General features: G+C 37.5%; 1 protein-coding gene across 3 annotated transcripts; it reads right to left on the bottom strand.

Annotated features, from left to right (window-relative positions):
- Positions 1-523: 523 nt before the first annotated feature.
- Positions 524-24,311, bottom strand: ipmkb (inositol polyphosphate multikinase b). 3 transcript variants are annotated; one of them, XM_042336929.1, is made up of 6 exons: positions 24,159-24,311; positions 19,823-19,908; positions 15,391-15,487; positions 14,041-14,213; positions 9,251-9,332; positions 524-1,163 (listed from the first exon to the last, which is right to left on the bottom strand). In XM_042336929.1, exons 1-6 carry the CDS (start codon positions 24,262-24,264, stop codon positions 544-546), a joined length of 1,164 nt encoding a protein of 387 aa, XP_042192863.1. In that variant the 5' UTR covers positions 24,265-24,311; the 3' UTR covers positions 524-543. The 3 variants fall into 3 exon arrangements, with proteins under 3 accessions (XP_042192863.1, XP_042192864.1, XP_042192865.1); XM_042336930.1 differs by lacking the exon at positions 24,159-24,311 and adding an exon at positions 22,816-23,046; XM_042336931.1 differs by lacking the exon at positions 19,823-19,908 and having other exon boundaries at positions 24,159-24,242.
- Between the last annotated feature and the right edge of the window lie 1,175 nt (positions 24,312-25,486).

The raw sequence follows: 25,486 nt of genomic DNA, 5'->3' as shown, positions 1-25,486 counted from the left end.
ACAGACAGGACAAAACATTTTATACATATTGTGGTCATTGAACTGTAAAAAGGCTGATAAAATACATATCTTCAGAAAGTGGCAGCAACATCCCCACAACAATCTAACAATCTTAAGTCTGACTAACCTTGTCTTCATTGAAGGTAAAATTAGTCCATAGGCACAACTTTCATGCCTAGGATTGGCAGGCAGTTGGTTACTTCAAGATACATACATCTGAAAAACCAATTACCATTACTGAAGTCTGTTGGTTCTTTTCAAACAGTGGGAGCTCATAAATTTCCATGTCAGTAGTTGCTATGTTTGAGCTGCCCTCTGTAGGCTTTTGAAATCGTTTCAGCTACTGCCAATGATGAGTTCTTAAATTTTCCTGAGCCATTATCAACATCAAATCAGTCTCCAGAAGTACTGTACAACAAACGGCAGATACAATACACCTGGATATCACATTATAAACACAAAGGCATGTGTCATAACTTGTGCAGAAATCAATTTAAAAACAAATATAATTGCTCTTCTCATTTATCTCTCAAAAATAAAAATTTAATCATCCAGTATTTTCCGTAGTATGCTGATTAAATGTTTCAGTCCATAAATGTAACCCTCGTCTTTTGTGTTGCTAGGGAACACATGTGCAAAGTCTATCATTCTGATGTCAACATCTGTGGATTCCTGAAGCATATTGGATGTATGAATCAACTGTTTTAAATCATTGCCGTTTGGCTGTCCAGGTGTAATGAGAGTTAAACATTTGCATATACTATGGTCTTGCTCTGTTTTCTTCAATTGTGACGGAACCACATTTTGATGTCCTCTGTAGCACCCCTTCATGTGGAGTGCATACATATTGGAAAGGCTTTGACCAACTGCAGCCTCCATCATTCCATTTTCAGTAGAGTTAATTACATGCATGTTGTTATTGTTCTCCAGCGTTTCTCCAGTATGTCTCATTCCCTTTGGTGTTGCTGGTTTGTTGGGTGCCTCTCCATCACCTATTGCTATCAGCTGAGGCGACCCCTCATAAATAAACAGTAAGGAGCTTGCATAGAAACAGAGCTGATTCTGACTCTCAAACCACTGTAGTATTTTTTCAATCTCTTGAATACTGGCAGCAACAACATCCTTTCTCAAATAATTTCCATTGTGGAAGAATCTAGACAGACCTGCATAAAGATTAGCAAAAGCATAAATCAAATGAGGTAAATAAGTATGCAATGGTGTACTGTAATTAAAAGAATCAAAAAAAGTTTATAGAATAACTTTGGCAACGGTGTTGTAACAGTTGAAATAGCATAACAAAATAGGTCATTCCACGACATTAGTTAAGATCAGCACAGTATTGGGAGAAACTACTTGTATGCTAATTTAGTTAAAACCATATTATCATTAAGTTTTGTTTTACCAGTAGCAGCAAATTAAAAAGTGAGGATCCATTACCTGAAGTTTAAACTATCGGGTTATTGCTACAAGTTTTAAACAATGAAATTATTAGTATACTCTTAAAACTATTAAAACGCAGCTTTGTAGGCCCATTAAAAGTCACAGCAGCAATTAGCACCACCCATCAGGGTAAAATTTACATGCATATCAACCAACTGTTCCTGCAAACTTCCACTCACACCGGACATTTTGGACCAAGATAACTATTCTGCTCTGACCAGGAAATTAATCAAACCAAGCAAAGGGAAGAAAATACCAAGCTAACATAATACAAGTTATTTAGCTACCCCTGCTAAGTTACCAGTCTAGATGCAATATCTATACTTTCGTTTCAGGTTAGGTTCATCTGTTGAAACACTAGTTCTGTTGGACAGCATGAAGATACATTTAAGTTTTTACAAAGTGTATTTTGGTGTTAACTAATACCAAAATAATTACTGCACTGGAGATTCAAATATTTGCAATTGTTGGTACCAACAGTATTTTGTGAATATGTAGGTACTAACAATTTAATAAAATTGTTAATTGTTTAAAATTTTTAGCAAAGGTCACCAGCAATTCTTAAGCAACTGACCCAAATAATAAAGCAACATCTTGAAATATTCTTTGAGGAATTTTTCTTTGCGATTTCAATCTATCTGCATCTGTTGCTATTTTGTGACCTTCAAATGAAATTGTGGAAAACCTTATCCTAACATCTTTACGAGGATGTGTAGAATTTTGTAGCTAACAACAACTTATATTTGTATAGCGCTTTCACATCGGGCAGATTTCCCAAGGCGCTGAAGTGTCAATTTTCTTTGAAAAGATTTCTATCAGGAAAATCTCAGGATGTAGCCGAGTTCTTATTTGACAATTACTCTGGAGTACATTACCCAGTTATGCTGTTCCATTGCTTTTTGGACATTTCAAAGATGACCTACAGCACTCAACTCGTTTACAATGAAAGAGATAGAAGCTCATCTGTGCTGCTTCCTTTTGATGAAAGACATGATCCTTCATTTTTCTTTACATGCAGTAAAGGTCTAGTAGATGATACACCTTTCTTTAGAGGAACTCTCCAACATATATCTTTCCTATCACACACGTCTACATTTGTGGTCTTGTGGAATGGAGAACCAAGATACCTCATCTAATGTTTTATTCAACTAAGAATACACTGTAGTCCTTCAAGAGCTGAGCAAGGCATTTAAGGGCCAAAAATCATAGATCCATCTTTTCCTCTGCTGCCACTCTCCCCTCCCTTTGCAATGAACACTGTACACACTTCCTACGATACCAGTGTTGATGGCGTTACTTGTTCGAGTGAATCCATTTGTCCACTCAAAAATCAATCTTATTACAGATCAAGAAGCCTAACTTCTTTAATGGCCATTCATCACACAGCACACAGGAAACTTGCCCAAGCTTTCGTCCTGCTGGGAATCGAATCCAAGTCTCTCGTTTGTGAGGCGAGTGCTCTAACCACTGAGCTACAGGACTCCACGTTCTGAAATAGTTCTGTAATTATCACAAATCTTTTTGAGGTGATAACTCAATTTGCAAATAAGGCTAAATAATAGATATCTGCTTGTAATCTAAAGATATTCTCTCCTCCCCAAAATTACAAGTACACCAAAACAAATTTCTAATGTTTACATTATTCGATGTAGCTATCCTAAAAATACGACGATAAAATTGAACTACGCTACTTTGCTCAAAAGCACTGTTGAAACAGTTTTTCTTTGGCAATTATGATCAAAATAAAAAGCAAAATAAAAAGCAAACAATCGCTTGATAAGTTTGGCATTAACAGATGACCAAAACCAATTAAAGTCTTTCAACTTGGAGACTTGTATTTGAATGTGCTTGAAAAAGTGAACCCAGAACAATTCTTTAGGATGCACCAAGATAATGGAACAAAAGAAGAAACATTTAGAATTGCAAAGAGCAATTTCAGGAAAGACACCTGAATGTTTTTCTTCACCCCAATCATAATTAACAACTGGAGCAGGTTACTTACAGCAGAAGCTCACACTGTGGTAACTCAATAGTAGGGGTAACTGATGATGGTTGCATCTTTTGTTTCCAATTTGAATCTGATTTCAAACTCACAAATAAGGCAAAACAGACCACTCTGGCCTAAATAGCAAGTTTGCAATGTATTGCAATAGATTTAAGTTTCTCCACTTGAGTATATTTATCTCATTATACTAATCTACAGAGCCACTTGGTTTTGTATAGAATTTCACTTCAGTTCAATAAAGGAGATAGTAGTTCTGTGCTTATTACATTACATCCTCTTATTACATCCATTTATATCATTAACTTCTGGAAATCTGCAACTCATTGAATGCCATTTGACTTGATAGACAATGTGAAATAGTTTGCTTTACAGTTCAGGTTTATCAAAAATCACATCTAGCTTATTATCTCATTTCTATCAGCATTTTGGCTTTTAGGAGTCCTGTAGCATAATGTAAAACAATGAATCTAAACCTCACAAGCACATCACCTTGATTTATAAAGCTTCCGAATCAAGTATATTTGGTCAACCATAGACTTCAATCACAAAGATATCAGCCAGCCAAAAATGTCTGGGTGCCAGAGCTTTCACAAGAAGTTTTCCCATCAAAACTTTCATATGAATTCTGTAGAATAAAAGATGTATGGAAAGAAAGAACATGAAAGGGCAAACTACAGGAACTGGACAAACTTCTGGAATTTAAAACAATTCAGGGATTTTAGGTGATATGTTTGATATACGATTTGGGCAATCATATGCACATGGATTTTGCCTTCTGTATTGAAATCAAGTCGCAATTTAGATGAAAACCATCTCACTATACCAGTTATAAGGGTCCGAAATGAATCAAATGCATTTGGAGCTAAATAATTAAATAACTAGAAGAAAGCCATCACACACCTGGAATGCTTGAAGCACTGTGACAGGCAGGCTGTTTCTTCTCCCTCCCTGGTGCCTTCATGTTTTCTTCCCCATTTCCAGCCATGCAATGCAATTCAGTCAAATAGTGTTGTTCCCTCATTCTTGAGGTGACGATGTAAAATGTAGATTAGGATAAAAACACGCTCCATACTAGGCTGGCTGTGCCTGCAGTCACGTCAATGAAACCAAACAACAGCTACTATAACAGGTTCTGGAGCCATTGAAGCAATTCCTAGGAATATCGTAATAAACCAACCAGCTAAAAACATAAGGTTATTTGCAGCTCAATTGTGCACCAAATGGAGTGGATTATTTGGTTAAAAAATAATAAATTGTTATAGGGAAATTGAAAATAATGAAGACAACCTATTTTGCAAAATGTAGATATTGATTACCATTGAAATAGATAAAAATGGCAGTTCTATCCATTCTAAGCATTAGGAATATCAGCCATTTGATTTTAAAGGAAGCTTAAACTGAATAATAATTAGAAAGTTCTGTCCAGAAATCTACACAAAGAACAAAGGATGTTACCATAGAAACTAAATTGTGAAGTTGAGTTTGTGGATCCTCAATATGGAGGCACTGATAGCTACTATACTGATGTTGTTCGCAAATTATGTAATTCAGATTTAGTAATTCAGCACAAAACTTATTTAAAGGGAAACATGTTCATGTGCGCTGAAAGTTTGTTTTTATATTGCATAAAATTATATCTGCAGGATTCCAGAGACTTTTATAAAGTCAATATGCCGTTTAAAAAGTTTAAATCCTCTAATTTATCAGAATTGCTATGAAGATTAAATAAACTGGATGCTTTCCATTTCCGAGGTAATGAACACATTCTCATGTCAAACTGCAACTCATTTCCTTAAATTTGCAATCAAAAATTATTTTTGGTCTCAACAATCTGAATTTTCTTGAAAATTGTAGGCACTAAATGATTACCATGTTCTCAAAGCTAAAATGTTAGCACACAAAAATAGTCACTACACTTGACTGTGAAGCGCTCTGACATTTTCTCCTACAATAAATTAAATGTTATATATTATATATTAAATGTGAGTTGAAACTGCCCCCGAATAAAGGTTCCATAAAAATGTCTGCTCATACACTATATAAAACCACTTCGCAAATGTGAAACTGTTAAACCTACTAATGAAAGTACAAATACTGATTTTACTTCCTTAACCTCTCAAACTTATCAAAGCAGTGCACAACTTTGGAGTTCATCTGGTTTGATCCTCAGCTATTCTTTCTTCCCCATATTTGATCCTTAACCAAGACAACTTTCCTCCATCTCTCGCCACATTACCTTACTCTGAATCTTTCTCACACCAAATGCCACCGAAAACCTCACCCAGACTTTTGGCACCTCCATCCTTGATTATACAAACACATTCCTTGCCAGTTTTCCCAGTTCCACCATTCACAAATTCTCTATATAGTCAATGTATATTATAAATGATACTTCAACCAGTTGTAGACTCCTTTCAAGAAAATATTGTATCCTACTCTAATGTCCGCTTCAAATTAAATTTTTTTAAATTCTTAGTATGACATTTTATTTCCTTGCTGCAGAAATAAGTCATATTCTGCAAAAGTCAGATCAAAGGGAATACAAAAAGAAACAATTTTCAAAGAAACTTAAAACTAGTCAGTTCATGTGCAGCTAAATGTCACTTTTCTATATAAAATACAAACTCAAAGGGATTTTCTCCGGTTTTGGAAAAGGCTTCTAAGTCACGATATAATTTACAAAACAAGAACACAGTGCCATCTGGTGATAAATAAACGAACAGCAAATTTAAAAACTGTTGACGGAATTTGAAATAGATCCAAGTGTTGGAGACAGGACACCCAATTTTGTTTTCCAATTGTACTAAGATAATCTACTGTTGCCTTGTGCACATTATTTGCCCTTGTTTAAGTTTTTGAACATAGATTTTAAATAGTTAATCTGGTATTACTTTATTTTATGAATGACTAAAGACAAATGTATTTATTAATCATAAAAACTCTGAAAAAAACATTTGCAACTTCAATGCTCTTGAAACAAGCTGAATCTGCTCACTATGGCAACTATTGCACAAACGTTAGCCTCTCCATAAATAAGCAAATAAGAGAAGCATAGACAAAGAAAAAAAACTTGTGTATTCTACACAACATATGTGAAAGCTTCAAATTTTTGGTGTAATTTAACATATGGCAACTTTCTTTGCAAAGTCACTCAAAACAAAGCCAAACCTAAAAGCACTATTAACTAAGATACCAGCATTAACCTGTGTGTACTGAAGAATTTTGTTGTATTATCTGCACATAAACTTAACAACTAGGGCATTACGGGAATGTACTTTTGCTGCAAGGAATGGACTGTAGACCGATGAAACTTTGTTGACTACAGTACATGCTGTTGTACTGCTGATTTTTGCCTACAAGTGAAATTTGGTTGATTGTATTGTATGTACCATGTATTTTTGGTAACCTTGCTAGAATTGAGTAATCTCTGTCTATTTATCTGATGGCATTGCTTTTATCTGGTGCAGTTATGTAGAAAAAGGACTAAGTAACCAGATGGTCTTGGTATGTAGAAATGGGTAGGTGGAATGTTCTTGAGGTCTCAAAAACAGGATGTAGCAATGAGGGGGTGACCAATACAAGTTAATTGAACTCAATTGAATGGTAATGACAAATTGAAGGAACAATGAACAAGAGGTCGGGAAAACTTCTGTGTTCTTGTGTACAACAATCAGGCCCTATATAACCTGAAATCATAACAGATCTGGCATTAAAGATAAAGATAAAAGAAGCTCTGCGTCGCTAGAATGGTAACTGTATCTTTCCTGTAATCATTAGTACCATATTTATTTGTGGACAAATAAATGTTATCTCTGTGAGCTTGACTATTTTGGTGTCTAAACCAACCGACTGTCAAGTCAGCAATATGTATACTTTCACCATACATGCTAACATTCTTCACTTCATGCTCTTCATTTCTCTTAAGCATCTGCATGAGTGAATATATTAGTCAAATAGGCGAGTAAGTGTAACATTCTGAACATTTGTCCTACAATTGTAAATCTTAAAATGAACTGGTCCAAGATATTCAGTTTAGTGTAGAGTCAAAAGCTAAAATCAGCAGTAACTTACCTACAATAAAAAAATCCACTGAGTGATGTAGCTTTCATAACAGTTCCACAACAGACTTTCCTGAAACATGGAACCATATCTAGCACTAATTTGTAAACTTAAGGCCAACTGAAGAACAAACTACAATTAATGCAAGATTGTCTACAATAGTTTACATCCGGTAAGTGGTTCTTTGCAACTGACCACTTACAGAAATATTTCCCTTGTGATTAATACAAAATTTATACTGCAGCGGATGTCTGATTGGATTTTTGAAATCTCCTGAGGAGGTTTCAGTCACAAGACTGAATAACTTAAATGTTAAACTTCAATCTTTACAGCAGTTTAACATCTAGCAGTGTAAACCCAACAGATTAAACAGGACATATTGGAACAAAATAATATATTCACTGGCCATTTTATGATCTTTATATCTTCCTTTCATTGAGCTTTAATTGAGAACAATGTATTGTCAGCAAAAAAATATTAAAAGTGTCTTCTATGGACATCAAAGCCTGTTTTTATTCTTGCAATTTAGCATCTCATACTATTTACCCATTTCGATTAAACTTCAAAGTAACTATACATTATATTTTTCACTGGTGAACAGTGTTTATAATATCACAAATGCCAGTTAATTGTAAATAGAAAATGAACAAGCCATTCTTCTACTTCAGCCAATGTGGGTTTTCAAACAATTATCAATGTTCTCATTATGCCAGATTTCAATTCTTCACAATCTTAGAAAACAATTATTTTTCAGTTTAGAAATCTATCCTCAAAGAAAGTTGATAAAAACAGCAACCCCAACTATGATGCATCTACAAAGCACATTTATTGGTTACAATGTGACTGAGGACACCAAATTAACAGGCTGGCCATAGGCCAAAATGCATAATTTCAGCACACATCTTGATTTCCTCTGCATATGTAGTTATGAAATGCATTTCTTCATGGTCAATGATAGGCCCACTGACAGAAATGTAACTGAACTGAAATGGAAAGCTCACGTGATACGACTGGCAAGGCTAATATTGGCAAGACAACAAGGCACTCTCTTTTTAAACAATATAAATCACTAACCAAACAAATGATATTCCTATATACTACCTGTAGGTACACACTCATTTCTTTCTTGCTTGCCTGCCACTTTACCAAGTTTATATTGATTTTTTTTAAAAAAATGAACATGTAATCTAACCACCTGTGGTTTGGGGTGAAGGATGACAAATGCTCAGCTGAGATTCTTACACCTGATTATCCCAGTGACCCTACAATTTCCTGTTATGAGGTTATGTGCCGATGTATTGGTCCAAAGTACAGCTGAGTTGTTTTTCCCTGATTTTAATGTGATAGTTGGTCGCATTTCCTGATGCAGAAAAGCATTTTATATAACCTTCGGACCGCACAGTTCTTGAAGCTAAGGGTGGAATGGTCCCAGGAAAGAATTTCTACATTCTTTGAAAAAATTAAGTTCTAAATTAACGACACTCCAGGGACATTTCAAATTATCGCCTACAAGCCATTTATTCATGGTATATTGACACTGGGATGGACCTGTTTTAACCTTTCCCGTGTACTGCTTTTCCATACTGCAACCACCGCCATCGATTACCTCTCCAGAAATAGGCAGCGGCAACACAGAAAGAATACAAAAGGGAAACAATAAGTTTGATAGAGGCCTTCTTTTATTTTGAGGTCGCACTACAGATTTTCTGTAAGAAAGCAATGCAGAAATTGTAGATAAGCTCTTACCATCTTTTAAAGTTTCCTGTGTTAGACCTCTTCCATAGCACTGGTCATATGCCACATAATTATCAGATGTCAACTGGTAGACCTGGAGGATAAATTTAAATTAGGATTTGTGTGCGAAAATCTACCTTCACGTAACAAGGACTGTTAATTATTCACTATTTATACAAAAGGCAGAATTTTATTGTTGATAGTATCTCAAAGTTAATCTCCCTACACAATGATGGACAAAAATCATTCAAAACATTCATGAATCTTTCAACATCAAACAGTATAATCTTATTTTTTTGTGCGATTGAAGTATCAGCACAAGTAATTCAAATTCACACATAAGAGTGATGCACTGGCAATATTCACTGTTTTGGACACCGTCTGGCTCAAGCAACTTAAATTGCAGTCAGAAGCAATAGCTTGTAAGCATCGTCATGGCATACATCAAAATACGATTTGAAATAACCCTAAACAAAAGGCAAAATGCTGCAGATATTGGAAATCTGAAATTGAAAACAGAAGTCGCTGGAAACACTCAGCATGTCAGGCAGCATCTATCGAGAAAGGAAAGTGAGTTAACGTTCCAGGTCAATGACCCCTTCTCTGTTTGTCTTTATTAACTGCTCCCTTCCAACATCCCCCAGTTTTAATGAAAGGTCAATCGATCTGAAACGTTAACTCACTTTCCTCTCTCAATAGATGTTGCCTGACCTGCTAAGTGTTCCCAGCAACTTTGGTTTTTATGTAAAATAACCCTACCCAATTCAACGCCATCTTCAGTTTTTGTGTGTGAACGAGCAAATACCTCGACTGGACCACAATCAAAAATCCTATCACTTGCTGAGGCGTTACAAAAAGAAAGTTGCAGATTTGTATCCATGATTTCCCCAACATTAAGACAAAGTACTCAAAACTTTATAGGTTCATGCATGTGCAATGTTCTTATAACTAGAAATATAGAGCTAAATTTACACTGGCAATGTATTAGGCGATCAATATAGTCTTAAAAAGTTAATGAAGACAAAAAACAAGGTTTTAAAAATTTACTGGTTGATCTTTGAAATGGGAATAGCACAAGGCCTTCTCCCACTGGAAATCAAAATGCATGAGCAACTTTAAAATAAAAAGGCACCATGGAGGCAGATTTCTTGTAACTGCTCAGTTCAGTGAATGTTAGTTCTAATGTATCTGTCCACATACTGCATGTAAGAAGGAGCATGTTGCAAAAATACTATGCTGGGCCTCAGAATTTTTTCTTGTGACAGTTTACATAAATGAATTTCATACCAGCAATAAACAATTCAAAATGTTTAGTGTCTCAACTATTCTGAGAGAACTATACATTGTAAATTTGCAAAATAGTACTTATAACAAGTCATATGAGATTTAGACTTTCATAAACTAAAACCAAAGCTGAATTCTTAAATTATGATGCAAGGCTGTAAATCAACACAACACTCCACATTTCAGTGACATTATTAATTAACACATTCTTTAAAAGTAAAGATATAGGTTACTGTGGCAATACACTAGATTCAGATAGACATTTGGAATTATTGACAATTATGTAAGACTGCAAGTTTCATGAAAGAAACATGAAGTATGAGATTGTTCAGAGAATCTGAACATTTAATAAGTTCAATTTTGTAATATTGCTTTCAATTCCTTTATAATTACTCCATCATAATCAGATCTGCAGCAAAATGGACTTAAATGCAAGACATTTTTGTTTTATAGCCATCGAGCATTCAGTATTTCATTACTTCATTATGTGTACTAACATTGACCCCTTCGAATTAAATCGTCTTACAAAATCTACATAATATTGCACAGATTTCATCCCCTTTCTGTAACAAGGGCCAGCATCTGAAAACAACCTTCTTCCTTCTGGTTCCTTCTGCTTTTTCTTTTTTTTAAGGAGGACTATATGAACAAAAAATTGAATTGAAAGCACAAACAAGAAATACAAAGGCTGCAGGAATAAAATCTAGAAACATAGCCAGAGGTAGGTTATGACATTTTAAACTTCTGGTGAAATAACACAAGACAAAGGGTGGTATAGCTGTGAGATAGCCGTGGAGGTCATTCAGACTAATTTGAAGCCTTCAGAGTTGGCAGACAAAACTTTCACAACATTTATTGCTAAACGATACATGCCAAGTAATGCATCTTCCAGTATCCATGTGGAGTGTGGCAATATAGATTATCGTTACTTGAAAGTGCCTATGTGGCAATCTTAACGTACCTGGCATTTACTTGTCAGAAAATAATTTTACCCATAAATATATTTTTCTCTACTGGATTTTTCCATGGAAAGATGCAACCTAGAGAAGGATGAAGCACACTAACTGTCAAAATATTACCTGAATCCTGCTGTATCTCACCAAGGTACCTCGTAGAAGGCTTTCTTTACCTTCTGAAATCTGCTTTTGAAAGCTATGCTTTTTCTGACAACTTAAGTGTTGTTCAGACTTCACTTAGCTGTATGATTAAAGGCAAACTATTTTGAAATTTAAAAAGTGATACACTAAAATAGTTACCCCCAACCCACCCTAAAGGTACCAAGTTGTGCTGCAGTACAGTTCCAAAGCACAGAGTTCCCTCCGGTAACTGTCCCTCATATACATTTTTCATGCATGCACTCAGACAGTGGGGGTTAGTGGGCTATTCAACTGTGGTTAATATCAGGAACCCTGGTTAATTCTCTTTTTCCAAAAAGATGGGTGATGAATGAACTCAATTGTAGCAATTATTTGAACTATGTACAACATTTAATATCACAAATTTGCATTCTCACCCGCACGAAACTACGCTCCCCGATCACCCCAGTCATTGCCAGACTGCACTGGCTGCCTATCCCAGAGGATCGACTTCAAGATCCTCACCTTCGTATTCAAGTCCCTGCACTCCTCTGCACCCCCTACCTCTCTGACCTCCTCTCTCCTCAAAACAGCACCCATTGCCTTCGTTTCTCCAGGTCTGGCCTCCTCCTTGTCCCCTGAGTCCTCCGCTCCATCCTCAGCGGCCGTGCCTTCAGCCACTATTCCCCGAGGCTCTAGAACTGCCTTCCTCACTCCCTTCACCTCGCTCCCTCCCCTCCCATTTTCAGGTCTCTGCTGAAGACCTTTCTTTTCGACTGCACCTTTGGTCACCTTCCTCCCCCCGGCTCGGCCCCGGGATCCGTTACTGTAAAGCGCTCTGAGACGCCGTCCGGCGTGGAGGGTGCTATATAAATCCAAGTTGTTGTTGTTATCCCAAATGTTTGCATACAGATTTAAATGTACATGCGTTTTAATGATTGTGTTTAAAACATATGGGTGGCAGGCAAAGTTACTAAGAACTGTCAGTTCTCAGCAGGCCATGCTGCCACAGGGGAGAGCCACGTCCTTCACATCACACCTCACAAAAGTCTGCTGAAAAAACAGCAATCTTTGCAGGAGCAGGTCAAACTGGAATAGAGATTTTCAGCATCTTTGATCTGTTTATTTAAAGAAAATAGAATTCTTTCAGCTCATCTACTATGAGTTGTAGGATTAATCAACATTTCCTCACTTTTTCCTTTCCTCACTTTGAACATTCATTATTCACTCCTGCTTGTAACAGCTACAACCCAAGCTCGGTGCAACAAATACCATTATTGATTAGTTTTACTTTTCACTTTCAGAATTTGTTGCAGGACAAACCCTACTTTCATTAGAAATGAAGCAGCTAAAACATATTACCATTTCAAAGGGATGATATTTTCAATCTACACAAAAAGCCAGAATGGAATCCATTCTGAGTTTAACTTTGTGAGTCAATCAGAAAAGAGCAATATTTAGACAATATTCAGTGTCATGGTTACTGTACTTGTGGTTCTTACAGAATTATTGGTTTAAGTTAAACTTAGTACCAAAGATTTCTCGTTCAGCTGCTACAATAGGAAAATAGGAACAGGAGTAGGCCATTCAGCACCTCGAGCTTGTTCTGCCATTCTGTAAGATCAAGGCTGATCTGTACCTCAACTCCAATTATCCACCCTTAGATATCTGGCAGGCTCTGTTCACAGCAGTCTTGCCTCAGGGTCAGAAAGTTTCAAGTCTCACATCAGTTGTGGGTTCAAGTACCAGATAAAATTTCAAGACTTACTGCAGAACCACTCTATGTGGGTGATTTGCAATAAGGCATGTTCCCTTGCTATCAGGTATTGATAGCAAATACCTATGAAGGCTTTGAAATGCTTACATATTTTTATTAAAAAATCATGACTTCAAATACATTTCTTCACATGGACTAGAGGGATAAATATGGCAAAATGTAACAAACTTAAAATACAAAGCAATAAAGTGCAGTTTTGTGAGATTTCTTTAATCTCAATTGTCTACTTGGATAATGTGATTAGTCTGTGAATTTAACCGGTTAAAATCAAATGGTATAAAATAAAAAGTCCAATTATTAACATCTATATGTTCACATTTAAGTACTGAGGTCCAGCAAAAATTATATAGGACAATAACAAATTAATGTTCACAAAACATACAAATTAATTTTGCTGGCTCTATTTGCAAGATAATAATTACAGATTATTTTTACTGCATTATGGAGTAATCTGTGGGAAAAGTCCTTCTATCATCCTTTAAAAAAAAAGAGACAAGTGGCTTCTTCAGGAAACACAGAAGAGACAAAAAAGACGGTTAAAAGAAAATAACTATCTGTAAACATGGATCAAAAAACATATCTCCAAACATATATGCATCAGGAAACAGCAGTTTTTTTTTATATAAACCATACATCTTCCCAAATTTAGCGTGGATAACACTTACCCTCATGCCAAGCAATAAGAAACCAATTTCTTCCATTAGAGGGTATTTGCTGATCTGTTGCTGTATCTTCTCAGCACAAGCGTCAGGGTCATAGCTCTTTTTCCCTATTTTCACATCCATGATGCATGGCTTGTTGAACTTGCGTGTCACATCTTCCAGTTTAAGGTACAATTCTGATAAATGTAAAGGAGCAAACTCAGGAGAATTTAAAATGAGAGCACTTCTATGTTTACTTAATTTTTGATAGAAAGGAATAAGTATTACACAACATTTAACAGATTATTTTACCAGACTGCCAACTCAAAATAAACCTTGAACATTAAAATTACTCTTTTTTTACTGTTTTTAGAAGGCATGTTGTATAACAAGCTATTTGATATTAAAACCTAACATTTAACACAACTCTGTGCATGCATTTAACTGCGTGTATGCAGAATTTTCTCAGTCCTTGGTGAGTCATTGGGAGCAACAAATTGAAATCAGGCTTCCTGCAATTCAACCAAAGTATAAAATCAACAACAACTGATTTAAAGGAAAACAAAACCAGACATGGAAATATTTTTGAAAGTTAAAAATAAAGAAACAAGAAAAAATACACCTATGTTGGAATGATTAATATAAAAGTGATAATGTACTTTATACACAGGTACCATAGACAGATTTGAAGCAAAAACAATTTCGGAGAACTACAAGGAAGAATACTAGAATTTTTTCAGTCTCACTTGTTTTATCAAAATTGACTAACACCAACCTACACCCACTTCTTTTGGAGAATAGTTGTCTCAAGAAAGACATTGGTAGGGCATATACAAGCATAAAAAGTATTTGTTAAATGGTTAACCTGACTTCTAAAATGCATTCACCACCACTTTCCTTGTTCCACCACCCATAAGCTTCATCTGATAAAAATCTTCACTGCCCACACCAAACTCTGCATGTCCTATTTCGGCTCTTCTGGTTCCCCATCTCCCAACAAATCAACATCAAGGTCCTCACCCTCATTTATTATTCCCTTCAAGCCAAAGCACCTCACCTCAGAGCTTCACCACTTCATAAAATAGGCAAGGTTCTCACCAAAAGTTAATGTGAGATTACAGAACTGAAATCTCTTTCAAATGCTATTCCATTAGGGGGGTCATTTTAGTTTATTAAAAGTTCTTGATTTTTTAATTAAACAATAGCTGATTGTTACTACTGTAGTTTGAATAAACCATTTTTGTTACTTTACTATAGGCAACTATTGGTGCCAATATTTATTGTTACCATTAGTGTAAAACACCACAAAGCTAGAATGTAACACATTTTGGAAATGTATACAGAATATGATGATGAGTTTAATGAAAAGGATACCATTAGGTGCAGCAGTTGGTGTCCAGGTACCAAGGAACTTGGGCAAAAATTGTTGTAGTTCTAAGAACACATGATCATGACACAATGAACCAAATACCTGAAAAAAGAAGGAAAACTCAGTTTAAAAAATATTCAAAATATACAATTAGATGTGATGTGAAGCAGATATTCATATTAAAAACAGAATCGAAAGCTGGAAGTTGGGCACCACCAAAACATCTCAGCATGCATAATTGTTTCTAAGCTACAAGTCTTTTTTTTTTCCGGGAACGAACAACAACAATAAGAATCCCAACATTTGATATAAAGCCTTTCACATTAGGAGGACGTCTCAAAGCTCTTCACAGGATACTGTAATTTAAAGCAGAGTGACTGTATTTTGTGGGCAAATGGTGCAGCCAATTTAAGAACAGCAAAGCCCACAAACAGCCATCAAGTGAGTGACCAATTTTATTTGGAGGATTATTGACCAGGATACCAGGAGAACTTCCATTCTCTTTCAACAGTGCCATGTGATCATTAAGTCCATTTGAGAAGGCAGCAGGACCATGATTTTAACATCTTTTCCAAAGGAAGCACCTCTGGGAGCATTCCAGCACTGAATTGGAGTGACATGCTGGGCTGTGAGTTCAAAGTCCTGACAGGAGGCATTTGTGCAATGAAATACTTCCTGGTATCTGTTCTAAAATGATCAACCTTGACTGTTCTGGCACAAGCAAATCAAACAGCCAGATAACCTAGATTCTTGAAACCAGATTTAACTAGATTGTTTAAGTGTAAAGCAGCTCTCAAAAGCTTTCTCATCAGTACCCAGTGCAATCTCTGTTTTTCTGCAATCCCCCTGGTCAAATTTGAAGTAATTTTCCTTGCTTGTTGCAGTGTTTCATTCAGCATCAGGTTGCAAAACAAACACCCCATGGGGGAAAAAAATCTGGTAGTTCTGGTGAAACAATACCGCTTACTCAGCTGACAATGTAGATAGCCGATTACGTCCACCATTATTAGTGGCTTAAAGTTAACAGGCATCTAACACGTCACAATGGGTGGATTGTTTGAATGTTATTTCCCTTTATAGCCTTTGAAGAACAAAACACACAAAGCCTCACTCAGGGAAAACAAAATTCACATCAGGAGGCAACAGCCAAAATATTTCTCTCTGGAACTTAAACACAAAATAGTGTGTTATGCAACCAAAAAAAGCCAAATAAACAGGCAAACAACAAATAAAACCCCCCAAATTTCCAATGATCTAGTAAATGTTGACCACAAAACAAAGAAACACTTTATGGGCAATTAAGCACAAATGAAGCCTATTAACAAGAACAGGGATCTGCTGACAGATTAGAATGAACTCAGTGTGTCTGTATAATGATTTTATTGCATAATGAGAAAATGCTGTGAAACTGCCTCCTGAACTCTGGCATGGGACTATTTACTATTCTTCCACTTCACTGAAACTTCTATACATGTATAATATTCAACATGATTACACCATAATCATCTCTGCACTACATTGTGAAAGGTTAAACGTAGTGCTACTCATCACTGCCCGTTAGCATTATGGCACATCACATTGCTGCTCCTTTTTGATAAGACCTGGCCTTTGTAATCTACTTTCTTCAGGTTCATGCATTGTAATAATGACTGACAATAAAATAGTATGGTTAAACTGCACTCCAACTTCCATGATGTACAATATGTACAGTACCCATGTCATTCTAGAAACTATTGAATTGGTTCACTGGGAGAATTAGTGAATGAGAAAGAAGGGTTAAAAGAAAGTACTTTTTAAATCTCCAACCCACATCAATGTGACTAACAAATTTATGTATGCAAATTTGGGCAACTATTCTTTTCTCCATCCCTCCAAAGGAAAACATTGTGCCTCTCTATGGTGACCCACTACTTACCCTATAAGACTAGGAAGTCATCATGTGAGGCACTGTAGTTATAATAATCCTTGCATTTGATATTGCGTCTTATCACGTCTTCTAAACATCTCAAAGCGCTTCACAGAATATACTGTAAATTGAATTGATTGTATGTTCTGTGGGCGAAACGCGGCAGCCAATTATGAACTCCATTGCAACTCTTCAGAAGAGGGCAATTAATCATTCTTTTCCTGTTGTCACAGTTTGATTAAATTTAACAAGAATAAATATAGGGAATGGGTTGGTCATGTCCAATGATGCAACATATTCATGTACAAACATGCCACATTGCAGAGTGACAAGATGCAAGTTCATTCTTGCAGCTCTTCCAACAACTACATATATCTGTGCAACAGTGGAAGCAACTTAGTAAAATATCAGTTTGAATGCCACATTAAAATATTCAGATAACTTTGAAACAAGTTTACAGATGCATACCATACAGACTGTTTAATTATGAGTCAGTGCAGAATTCAACTGAACTAATATGCAATAGTTACTACTTCTTGCAAGTGACAAGCAAGGGAAGAAGGGGACCATGGAGGTGACCGTAAACTCAGTCAATGATGCAGATTTAAAAATATAAATGTGTGACAAAAGAGTAGAGGACAAGGACATAATTGTTGAAGACTCACATATCAATAATGGCTTAGAAGAGGTTGGGGGGTTGTGTAGCAGGCAAAGGTTAGCCAAGCAGAGGGGGCAAGCAGAAAGCTGAGGTAGGACAAGATCTCAGAGTTAGGGAGGTGCTTGGGCATGAAAGGATTCATGGGTGAGAAACTTGAAGATGATCTTTTGGGAGACAGAGAGCCATACAAGGAATGGGCACTGAGCGCACAGTTTATTGCAGATGAGTTTGTTGGCAGCTGAGTTTTAGTTTTGGAACTGGGGAGGCCAGCAAGGAGTGCATTTGATAAGTTGAGTCAGGAGATAAAGGTGTGAATCAGGATTTTGGCCGAAATTCATATGATGGGGAGGAGATGGGAAGAATGGGGAAAAGCGGTGAAGGTACAAAATAGATTCAAGTTCTAGAATTCTGCTTGAATAGAATTGGGGATTTGGAAGTGTATATATGAAGAATCTTCCACCAGAAGATAAAGATGGGTGAGGTTAGCTCATGATGGGGTAAATGTGTGCATGTTCTGTGAAAGTTGGCAAAATGGCTTTTTTGTTCCTATTCCATGCTCTCTTACGTTGTGTTTAATCATTATATTCCTTACTGGAACAATGCTCATCATCTCTCTCTCACTAACTATACTGCAGCAAAATTCTACCACAGCTTTCACAAATGATTTGTGTTTCTATGAAGTTAAAAAATATTCTACTGGTCCAAGATTTAGAACTCATTAACATGGTCAAATGCAGGTAAGAAATATTAAATCTATTTTTTGGAAGGAAAACAGCAAGGAAAAACAGCAAATATTCAAGTCAAAACAAAGTGGAACTAAGGACACCAATAATAATAATAATAATAAAAATGTAGATGAAGACCCTTTTCTGATTAAAGAACTTCATTGACTTTAGAAACAGGCACATCATCAATTTGCAAATCCTTCACTTATGAAGTAATTAGAAAAAACAATGAACCTTGAGGTGAAAGTCCCAAATGAGAACATGTTTTAATTAAATTGCCATGTGCTTAAAAGGGCATCGCGGTTCAAGATAAATCTGTGTTCATAATAAATTGATCTTTGAGACAAAATGTAAGTGTGAAATACTGTACTGAATTCTGCATTTTGTGAAAAAAGCAACCTTGCCAAGCTGCTTTTTGGCACCATATGGAATCTCCTGCGCCAGCAACAGCATTACTTAATTCACTCCATTTGCATTGTATGTTGTTTTCGTAGCAGACAGATAATAGTATTAAAGCGTACATATACAAAATTCCACAAAATCTCTCTTGTGAAACAGATTACTTTCCAGGACTTCTGTTCTATTCTTGATTATACTTTGCTTTCTACACTCCTGTAGCATATTGCATTTCCGTTTCAGAAAGCTATGTACCACTATATATATATCCAGCCTATTATTGTGCATCTTATTATTGCACTAATTCCCCTTCCCTGGTTTCATCATTGTTTTTATCAAAATACAATGACATCTGCCACTGTCAGCTGAATTGGATGCTTCCAATTTACCTAGATGTACAATCATTGTGAATCACAGCAGAGATCCCTGAGGAATCCCAGAAGTCCAATGTTACATTCTCTTTGCTTCCTCTGATTCAATCAATCTCAGATCCACTTCAAAGTTCTGACCCATCCCATATTTTTTAAACCAATCAGTGGAGCACCATCTTTCTAAAAGCCAAAATGCATTGAATCGACTGAGTCTCCCTTGTCCATCACATCAACCATATTGGAATCACTATCTATCATATATTGATGCAGCACATTAGTTACAGCAACTGTGCATAAATAGATTATATATAGATTTAGGTTTATAGTGAGGTGGAGAATAGATTTCACCTTGCATAATTTTCTATTCAAAACAGCAATTACCATATTGTAGAAATTTAACTCTCTGGGCCCACGAGGAGGGGGTTGTAACTGTTTCAGGACTGTGCCGTCTGGATGCTGCAATATACCTAGGAGAGGACAAATAGCAATGAATTTCTACAAACCTCTTCACTATGTATTTTTATTGCAAACTAATGTGCCCTCCTTAAAAAGATCAATTTTATCCTGCACATGTAGCTAGCTGGCTAAATATGAGGATTGGAATTTGCCCAAATTCTTGATCATAAAAAAACTATAAAATACTTAAACACAATTTTCTTTTTTGGTTCAATATACACCTTGTCAATTTTTTATCAACAGAAAATTCTCAAGACAGAACCTTCATACTGAAGTAAAAACAAATTAAACATAATTTTTCTATTAGAAAAAAATCTCAAAATGTCTTTAGCATTATGATTCACTCTGCTTCATCGGATTGATACATGTGGCTCCAGTTTATCCTTTTAAATTTGAGAAATGCACAGAAGCAATTACTGTAAAAAGATATAACTCTGTCTCAATGCTTGGCAGATTCCCCAGTGAAACTATGAACAAGAACACAAACGGCTATTGACCCAAGGAGTGAATTTAATCAGCTGAAGTGCTGGTCATTCAATGTGAAAACTTAAAATGCTCTTCATAGGTGTAGATTATAAAATACATCTGAAGGATTGTTATCAGCCTTGAGAAAACCTTGCTGTTTATAATTCAAGAATCAATTACTATTGGTTCTTCAGGGAAAAAAACAGAATAGGGCTAAGATACAGGAATATAATTTGGGGAGGACTGAGTGGGAAACATGTCCAATTTTACAATGTTCAGTTCTTATCTTTGAATAGCCAACATGTTTGATAGTTTGAACTTCTTACTCACAGTATCATTGTGTCCAACAAGTATTCAAGGATTTAGGTGGGAAAATATTCTCTTTTGTCAAATGAAAAGTGCAAATTTTCCAACCATTGAATTGGTACACATCAACCTCTGCTCAAAGTCAAGTCCAACCAGCTCNAAAAAATTGAAGGGGATGGGGTGCAGAGAGAGATATCAGGGCGGGATAACAAAACAGGCACATGGACAACAGCCAAATCCTAATGTCATCTCCACCCCTGCATTTATTTTTCTTCCCCAGTAATCGATTGTGCTGAAGACGTTTACGGAAGAGAAAACCCTAAGCTTCAATGAAGTACAAATTAAGAAGTCCCTTGAAGCAACATATATCAAATTCAAAGGCAATCCTAAATTATTGCCCTAATCTCAACATAAACAAACACACTGTCATCTAAACATTGGCATTTTTCCTGCACCTTTCTGAACCTCAAATGGAAAACTGCTTAATCAGTAGGAAATAGGTTTTCTAAAATGATCTCCCACAGTAAAACTATGATTCCACCTCACCCAAAAGTGAAACAATTTTGACAATGTAATCAACAGGGTACATATTCAAACACTACTGCTAATATATCTTATGACGTTGTCAAAAAAACATATGTTTCCCAAGTTAATTTTAAAAAAGTAAACAGCTCTTATTTATTTCTAAATAAGTTTCAGTCCTTTCACTCCTAGAGCAAAGTTCAAATGTGTTGTAAAGAGAATTATATCTCTTCAGGCTCTAAAAATCCTACATAAAATGATCTTATATGAGCTTAAATAAGTGGATTCCTGTAGCTTAGTGGTTAGAGAACTCGCCTCTCAAATGACAAGACCCGGGCTTGATTCCCGGGCCAGGCAAAACGTTTGGCAAGTTTCCTTACTCCACACTCCTCCGATTACCTAGGAGAACATCAGAACCCGGTACTTCATTGATTGGCAAATCACTTTTCTGGGGGTAATAATCCCTTCAAAATAAATAAATAATACATAATAGTAACTTGGTCACACAATCCATGACTGTGGGACACTGCTGTGCGCTGCTGCACTTCTCCCACAAAATACACTTTACAGTATATTCTGTGAAGCACTTTGAGACATCTCAAAGACGTGATAAGGCGCTACATCAAATACAAGAATTATTATTATGCAAACTCAACCCATTCATGATGACCATGGATCCATAATACAAAATTGTTCATGATTCAAACATTCACAAATAAGGCTTGCATCAACGTCAATGCAATCATATTACAGTATACAAATGATAGCAACTCAAAGTAGCTGAAAGCACAAAACTATGCCAACAAAGCCTCAATCCCAACTTCACTGCACCTTCAGGTAGGTTGGACAGAGAGAGATTCAAGATACTGTATTACAGGACGTGGTATCCAACTTAGCATTTCTTATGAACCTCTGAGGGCAATATTTGTTCCAAGGAGAAAACCCTTAATTATCTAAGACGTTGTTCATAGTTGACGGTTTAACTCATCAAGATTTGGAGCGGAGACATGTCAAAACAAAAATTAAAAAGAGTTGGACAATACCAGCTAGGCATATATGACATTTGGCTATATTTTGCACTCTTCATCTGTTCAGTTACCATTTGTTTAGTCATTCAGTATTATATTCCACTCAATCCTGCAAAATAGGCAATGTTTCTAGACATAGTTATGTGGGAAAGAAGTGTACTCTGCTCATTTTCCCTTCCTTTCAGTAAGAATGTACATAAACTCTGCTCTCCTCACAGCACAACTAAGATTTTTAAAAAACTGCAGCATCACATCTTACCACGCAGAAAAATTACAAGTGTAAGGAGGAAAATAAATTGAGCATAGTAAGAGCTTACACAAATCTAATCATCAACATACCACTTGGAGTAGACATTAATCTATGCGCACTTGTTTATCTGGAGGCTTTATATTGAATCAAAACTTTAACTCAATGACAATTTGTGGTGTTCCCACAACAGCAGAATGCTTATTTAAAAAAAATACAAGTCTAGTCCAAGTATAGTTTAGGATTTACTTTCTATCCAGTTAATTTTCTTACATAATTCTATAAACGTCCTCTCTGAGATGCTTTTTCAATGCTACAAAACCCTAGTTTATATATTCCTCTTTCCTTACCACTCATCCCTCTTAATACTGAGTATTTGCCTCGTTACTCTCCTGTGTCACGCCTATTTATGTCACAGCACATTATAGATTCAGCACGACTTCTAGAGAATTCAATTTAGCTGATTTGGTAATGTAGCCCAGCATCTGTCTCACTTCACACATCACTGTCTTGAAGGAAGGAAATGCACTTCACCTCTTCCCCTAACCCTGAAATCAAAATATTGAATTGCTAGCCCTACCCATATTTACCTTTGGTCCATGGGTGGCTGCAACAAAGAGTGAAAAGGTAAACGAAAATGAGTCTTCATTCCTTCTCCAAAAGAATGAGAACCCAGCATCGTTAGGAGTCAGCATTACTGGCCTTTACATACCTTCCCCAGTAATCAAGGAACTCCAAGTTAGAAAATTGGTGTCACAGGTCAAGAAGAGCTACAAAAAAAATTCTGCTTTATTCTTTGAAAAAAAACACATGCCAAAAAAGGTTCCCTTGATAGCTTCGTTGTAAAAGCACTGCCAATTGTGAAATAGCCACAGAGATCAGTAGAGGTTGAATGAATCACCGTTCATTGCTAAGTTGCCCAATCTCAAGAAGGGCCACATTAAGGAAGGATATACAGTGCTCATTATTGCAAGCAACTGTGGGGGCCAAAATGGACCGTGGAATGATGATCAAGATTAAACATTAATCCACATTCTAATTCAGTGGAGCATAACAAGAACCAATAAAAGTAAAACAAAACAAAATAGTCCACATACAGCAACAGTCCCGCATTTAATGAGCAACTTCTGCCTTGGAAAGTATTAAGCTTCCCCCCCCCCCCACCCCCCCAGGTTTAAAACTTTGAGTTCCCCCCTTCAGCCTCTCTCTCTCTCTCTCCTTATAATAAATAAAAATACAGAAGATGAGGTGATACTTGACCTTTACTAAAGCCCCAAACCACCCACCTGAGGGTCCAATGAATGATCCCACAGAAGTCAAAGGTGCGAGAGGAAAGAGGTCAGAAGCTGAGTGTGTGTGTGTGTGTCGGGGGGGGGGGGGACTCTGGCCTCAGGGCGCGGCGCTACCTCCGTTGAGTACAGGTACCAGTTTGACTGAACGAGAGGCCGCCCCCACCTTCCTCCTCCTCCTCCTGTCGTGAAGGGTGTAAATAACGGCTTCAGTGGGGGAAGAGGTAGAGATGGCAGTTGGGGAGGAGGGCGCCGTGTGACAGCCCGAGGGAGGGAAGGAGCCGCCAATCGGTGCTGCGACGAGACAGCGGGGTGTTGGGGGGGGGGGGGGGGAGAGGGAGGGGAGTGGGGGAGAGGAGAGGGAGGGGAGTGGGGGAGTGGGGAGTGGGGGGGACGGCACTCACCGAGCTTGGACTTCCCATACTTGTGTCCGGCGACCTGGTGGCTCAGAGGTGTGCAGCCGTTCGGGAAGCGGTGCGGGCCGCCCGGGGTCACCGCGCCGCTCTCCATTGGCGCCCCTTCCCCCCCCACTTTACCTCCCCCTCCCCTCCTCTTCCCCCCCCCACACGCCTCCGAGCCTCAGGGCCAGAGCGGGGGCCGCCGCCTCCCGAGAGCCATGAACTTTCTCTGCCCGGAGCCTCGCGCTTCCGCCTCCCTCGCGTCGCAGCCACAGCTCGAGGCCCCGGAACTGACTGGAGCCGAACCCGTCAGCGCGCATGCGCCTGAGCCACCTCTCTCTCTCTCTCTCTTCCCCCCCCCCCCACCCCCCACTCTCTCGCCCACACAGCGCCTCCAGCGGCCGCTCACGTCCATCACACGGGCAGCAAAGTGAGAGCATCGGTGCCAGTGAGCGCGTTGGGTGTGTCTTGTGCTGAGTGATTAAAAACGGTGCCTAATTTTTTTATACTTTTAATGGAAACCCGCAAAACGTATTTTATTTTCCCCATTGAAGACCTCCTCTCACACAGTCTCGAAGCACTAACCTGAGTTGGCCACTCTGCTGACCAACAGGAGGCAACTCCTCATGTTGGGCTACTTCAAGGCAACCGTTTGGTTGACTTTTGGGCTGCACCCATTTTAATTTTTGTCATACCTTTTACCTTTTGGAGCTATGCACAAACGTCACATTTTGGGATTGATTCTAAACAGAGATAAACTTGTAGGTTCACACACACGCTCACGCGCGCGCGCGCCGCGCAGGACTATCTGATCTTTGAGAACTTGGTCACCAGGTTCAGGTCGGGTTTGTTCTGCCGGAGAGGCGAAATGCGGCACAAATTGTGCACGGCAGTGTCCCACAAACAGTTGTGGATTCAGTGACCAAATTATTATGTTTACTTTTTTGAAGGCATTATTAAGACCAGAAAAACGATCTGCCGATCGACTAACAACCGGCTTCCTACTCACTGCTAAGTAAACACGTATGTGGAGTAAGGAAACTTGCCCAATGTACGGTGCCCAAAACAGAACACAGTACCCGAGGTAGGTCTGACCAAGGCTTTGTAAAACTGAAGCATCAATTTTGTATTCCACCAAGTGAGTTTATACTTCATGTGAGCCAATCTCTCTCCTAACCCCCTCTCCTCAAACCCCTCTATTTTCTTCTTTTAAATCTATGCAGATATACGTGGATATAACACTTATTTCGCTTTCAGCNAAAAAAATTATGACAGCAGGCACCTTAGAGGACAGAAACAGGACAGGCGTTTGCAATCAAATCATGTGACTTGAA

The sequence above is a fragment of the Callorhinchus milii genome, unplaced genomic scaffold (assembly GCF_018977255.1).
Source record: "Callorhinchus milii isolate IMCB2004 unplaced genomic scaffold, IMCB_Cmil_1.0 Scaffold7, whole genome shotgun sequence".
In the NCBI taxonomy this organism is placed as follows: domain Eukaryota; kingdom Metazoa; phylum Chordata; class Chondrichthyes; order Chimaeriformes; family Callorhinchidae; genus Callorhinchus; species Callorhinchus milii.
Note: the sequence above shows the minus strand (reverse complement) of the source record. Positions and strands in the feature narration are given on the sequence as shown.

Bases quoted from the DNA above. Each gene is read 5' to 3' on its own strand.
- ipmkb (XM_042336929.1), bottom strand. From the start codon at position 24,264: ATGGAGAGCGGCGCGGTGACCCCGGGCGGCCCGCACCGCTTCCCGAAC. The intron at 15,488-19,822 runs GTAATTGCTGTT...TTCTTTTTTCAG, and splicing joins AGTTAAATTTCTACAATATG to GTATTTGGTTCATTGTGTCA. The intron at 9,333-14,040 runs GTAAGTGTTATC...TTTATCCTCCAG, and splicing joins TCTTATTGCTTGGCATGAGG to GTCTACCAGTTGACATCTGA.